We start from the raw sequence: 5,000 nt of genomic DNA on the forward strand, positions 1-5,000 counted from the left end.
AACTGAAAAGTGTATCGCTTCCAGTTTTTCAAAAACATATACACTGTTTGTAAAATTCAGTATTATTGTTTCAATGTTTGACTCATTGCTTTGACAAACAAGTTAAAAACTGACAATATATCTCACCAAATAGGGTTGCTTTTCATCAGATGACAACTCTCGCCATGCTTTGGCAATTTTCTTCACTCTCTCAGACCAATCTGTAACAAACAAACAAAAATTAACATCAATGTTTTTCAATTTTTGGCATTTCTTTTTCTCCACATAAATGTACAAGAATTTCTATTTAGAGCAGATTTTTCTTCTAAATTTTTCCAACATATCTTTCTCTCTTGAACAAGGCGTGGCTGTGAAATACTAAGTACCTCGCTGTGAATGTCCTACATATATAGAAGGGACAAAAATCTAGCATCCTTTTGTTTTATCTTGTGATATACTACTTGGGCTGGGTATTGTCAGGAAATTTCATATTGCGGTATACAGCAATATTTTTAATTGTATCATGATAGTATTGCAATGTTTTCAATAAGAATTAAACTGATTTTTCCTTTTTAAGTAAGAAAATATATGGACTTTTGCGTTCCAGATACTGGAACATGTTTGTGAGTTTGATGTACGTTTTGAAATCCATGATGGGAGTTGTCAACGAATCACAATGGATATTATTGTTCGGCCATATACACTAAAACCTGGTATTGGTATATCACGTGATTTCACACCCCCACACCCCAAATTGTTTCTTGACCAGCAATATTTGACACATTGTACCTGGGTACTGTTGTTTAAGTTCAGGGTGCCTTAGGTTACAGTACAACACAGCAGAAATAGTGGCATGCTCTCCCAGGTCTTCGTCACACTCCCATTTCAGCATGTTACGGCGACTTGTTGTGGTCCCCCCACCCTCCTCCTCCGTGCCCACCTGCTGCCAGGAAGGCTGTTCCCCTCGCACGCCACTGAAACACAGTCACATTCCATTATCCAAAGTTTTTACATCTGAACACAACTGAAATACTAAATAGTCATGCAGTTCCTAAAAAATTACACAAACAAAATATAACCACATAAGCTAACCTTGCACATTTTAAGAATAGTTCTTTTACATGGTGACAACTAATGCTATGGTTAAAATATTGTTAAATTATTATAAGCAATTACAATGTAGGTTTAAATAATATACAAATATATTTAATTTGCCTTGTACAGTAAGTTATTCTTGTAAGCTTTCTGACCATCATAGTATGAAACTATTTCAAAACCATCAATTCAAATTATTGAACAGCAGCCTCCTTTGGATCCGAGATGTCAGCTACACTTTACCTGTAGTCTGGTCCATAAGGAAGCTGGGTCATTCCTGGTGGCATCTGTCCAGGGTGCGGTGGCATATGGGGTGGTAGACGTGGGACATTGGGACCACCCACAGGGAACTGGGGACCACCTGCTGAAATCATTGCAATACACGTAATTACGAAGCTAAGTGAAAGAACAGCAAGCCAAATCGCTAATTTACATTGTTATTCTGTAGCTGCACACAAAGAATAAAAGCTGAAAATGATTTATATAGCAGTTTTTATGGACTATTTTCTTTATGATTTGCAGTCTTCAAAATAACTCAGTAGCCTGACACCAGGGGCCCACTAAGCAGGAAGTTTTTATGGCCTAGTTTCTTTATGGTTTGTAATACACATGTATCTGATAAATCACCTTGACTGGGATTTCCTTCTGGTTGTAGAACACCATTGAATATGTCATCCACTGTCTGTCCATCTATCTGTGTCAAATCTAGAGAACAAAATGGATCAAATCTTTACCGACCCGTAATACAACCATTTCTGGGGATAAGAGGATTTAATCTAAACTGCAACAAAGTACATGTATATAATTCACAGTAAAGAGTGTACTATTCAACTGTTCTACCCCAAAGTTTAACAATTTCCCATTTTCCCTACAAGAGACAAAAAACATCTAAGGGCTATTCCAGAAAAAAATACATGGGGGGCCGGGAGGCACCTTTTGTATATACCAAGCACCCATAAAAAAAAATAAAAAATTACCCCATGACCCATCAAATTGATAAACTCATTTTACAATGACCCATCTAATTAAAAAAAAAAACTAACCAGACCCTTCACAAAAATATTTTTAAAAATGAAAACGGTACAAATCTCGTGAGGTTTTCGGGACAAACAATGTTTGAAACATTCTAGTCAATGACGCAGTAATGCCTGTGCGACATTGTATCACAGTAGTTCTGAAGAAATGATGTCACATCAACAATCAAAGGCATCTATGGCGGGAATGTTGGAAAGATTGGGAGTCCAAACGATGCTATTATCATGAAATGGGTATGGATATGTTTTTCCATGAATCGTTCGTCTTCTAATGGAGCCCGCGCCCGGAGGCCTCTATATCACCATCACACCGACTGATAAATATAACGCATCGGTACCCTCGTATAAATCAACTAAGGTTTGCCTATTTTTATTAGAAAACGGAATACCTATTGGTTTCAAAATATTCCCAAAATCGATGCACTGTAAACTGTAATAATCTACAGAACAGAGTTCGCCGCCATCACGTCCAAAGGGACCCTACAAAACGCACTTCTAATTTGAAGAGTGCCTTAATGGAAAGTTATGCGCTGCAAAGAGCGACAACTCGAATAGTTCTATGTTACTTCTGATTTCGAAAGCAGCATTTCGAAAGCACGTTTTCAATTTTCCCTCCGACGTTTTGTAACCAACACGACAAGAGGGACAATGAAAATATTCTGAAAACTCAATACCCACGTGGCACAAAATAAAACAATAGAAACTACCCACTACCCATAATAAATATTTTTTTAACAGTCCAACCACGGACCAAATAAAATATGAAAAAATACGACCACCCACACAAAAAAATATCATTTGCCGCCCGACCCCCCCATTTGATCATTTCTGGAACAGCCCTAACACAACAATCCCTCAACTGTAACTAAAGTTACAGAGAACCCCAATTTCATATACAAATACATGTAAAGTATTTAATCTAGATGCTGTCATAAGACAGTAATACCCACACGCAAGTGTTTGCCTTTAAATATAATCTCCGTTGAACTTGTGTAACTAGTAAAGAAGCCACAACAGCTAACACACATGTATCCTATACCATATACATGTATATTCTTCCTGCATCTGTCAAGATGCATTGAGTATTCTGTTGGACAAGTGCTCTGGGGCATCCGAAACCCCATTTAATAATTGCTGAAATATATTGAAAACAATTGAGGTCCTGACCCCTAAACCGTATATATTCATTGTGCACATATCAAGATGCATGGTGTATTCTGATGGGACCGTGTCCGGGGGGGGGGGGGGGGGGGTCATTCCAACCCCCATTACTTTTTTGATTGTTTAAAATGGTTGAGATTCCAACCCTTAAAGCAAATATATTCTTGTTGCACATGACACAATGCACTGAGCACCAGGATTTTGGTTCGTTTTTCAACCCCCACTTGGGGCCCCAGGATGGAAATAAAAAGTCTGAAACCTTATTGCACATCTATAGGACACCACCAATTACTTTTCAAAAGATAATTTGGCTACTGTGTAAAATGTCAGAGGAGTTCAGGGAACCAGGTTTGTTTTGAAAAACCATCTTTTTCTTTTACCCTACCCCCAGGGTAAAATTGAAAATTCCAAAACCTTATTGCACATCTAGAGGACAACACCTATCATATGCATAAAGACTAACTGATTACTATTTGAAACAAGAGGTACTGTGAGCAATGCTCACTAAGAATACCCCCCGCTTACCCCAATCTCCCAAAGGGTATAGGTAAAACTTCAGTATTATGATCCAAAAGGTATCTAGGAACACAGCATCTCCATGCGATGAAAAAAGCCATTAAAGAATTTAAATGGAAACCATATTGCTACTTCGATGTCCAGTGCGCATGACCTTTGACCTTTTGACCCCAAAATTGATAGGGAACATCTTCATCCCATGGGTAGTCCATATGTATGATATGGTGACTGTAGGTGGAAAGGATAATGCTTTAGAGCCTGGAAACCATATTGCTACTTCGATGTCCAGTGCGCTTGACCTTTGACCTTTTGACCCCAAAATCAATAGGGAACATCTTCATCCCATGGGTAGTCCATATGTATGATATGGTGACTGTAGGTGGAAAGGATAATGCTTTAGAGCCCGGAAACCATATTGCTACCTCAATGTCCAGTGCGCTTGACCTTTGACCTTTTGACCCCAAAATCAATAGGGAACATCTTCATCCCATGGGTAGTCCATATGTATGATATGGTGACTGTAGGTGGAAAGGATAACGCTTTAGAGCCCGGAAACCATATTGCTACTTCAATGTCCAGTGCGCTTGACCTTTGACCTTTTGACCCCAAAATCGATAGGGAACATCTTCATCCCATGGGTAGTCCATATATATGATATGGTGAAGGTAGGTGGAAAGGATAATGCTTTAGAGTCCAGAAACCATTGCGTCTACAGACGGACGGACAGACAGACGGACAACCCGATTCCAGTATAACCCCCCCCCCCCCCACAACTTGTTGCGGGGGGTATAATAAAAGAGGAGCTTGAGGAAGAAGAGATTGTGACGGACGGACCAGGGTAACAACATACACAAACTTTCTTTAGATAATCACGATACTACAGGACCTACTGTTCCTTTGGACTTTGTTTTCTACGCTACATGTTAACACAGTACATGTACAGTAGTAAGCATCAATGAATTTCTTTCTGCCTGAGCTACAGTTTATTTACTGACCTACTGTTCCTTTGGACTTTGTTTTCTACGCTACATGTTAACATAGTACATGTACAGTAGTAACGATCAATGAATTTCTTTCTGCCTGAGCTACAGTTTATTTACTGACCGTCCGGTAGCATTTTATCCACGTCAATAGTCGTCTCCACATCAGACAAAATGTCCGGGAGTTCACTATTGGCTGCTGCTGTGGTCTGGCTAGAAGCAGGCTGCTCCTCAG

The 5,000-nt window shown here is 39.2% G+C and overlaps 1 protein-coding gene across 42 annotated transcripts in view; it reads right to left on the reverse strand.

Annotated features, from left to right (window-relative positions):
- The window catches only part of LOC125682930 (histone-lysine N-methyltransferase 2C-like), a 98,271-nt gene that overhangs the window by 50,874 nt on the left and 42,397 nt on the right, over positions 1 to 5,000 (reverse strand). For 36 of the 42 annotated variants that reach the window (XM_056141595.1, XM_056141605.1, XM_056141590.1 and 33 more), the window contains 5 exons: positions 4,890 to 5,000; positions 1,702 to 1,779; positions 1,318 to 1,438; positions 769 to 953; positions 127 to 200 (listed from right to left, as the gene is read on the reverse strand). The exon at positions 4,890 to 5,000 is cut by the window's right edge and continues 12 nt beyond it. In XM_056141595.1, the coding sequence (XP_055997570.1) occupies positions 127 to 200; positions 769 to 953; positions 1,318 to 1,438; positions 1,702 to 1,779; positions 4,890 to 5,000 (569 nt within the window). The remainder of the gene's footprint in view (positions 1 to 126; positions 201 to 768; positions 954 to 1,317; positions 1,439 to 1,701; positions 1,780 to 4,889) is intronic. The other 6 variants (XM_056141583.1, XM_056141615.1, XM_056141587.1 and 3 more) reach the window with 1 other exon arrangement.

The sequence above is a fragment of the Ostrea edulis genome, chromosome 6 (assembly GCF_947568905.1).
Source record: "Ostrea edulis chromosome 6, xbOstEdul1.1, whole genome shotgun sequence".
Lineage (NCBI taxonomy): Eukaryota > Metazoa > Mollusca > Bivalvia > Ostreida > Ostreidae > Ostrea > Ostrea edulis.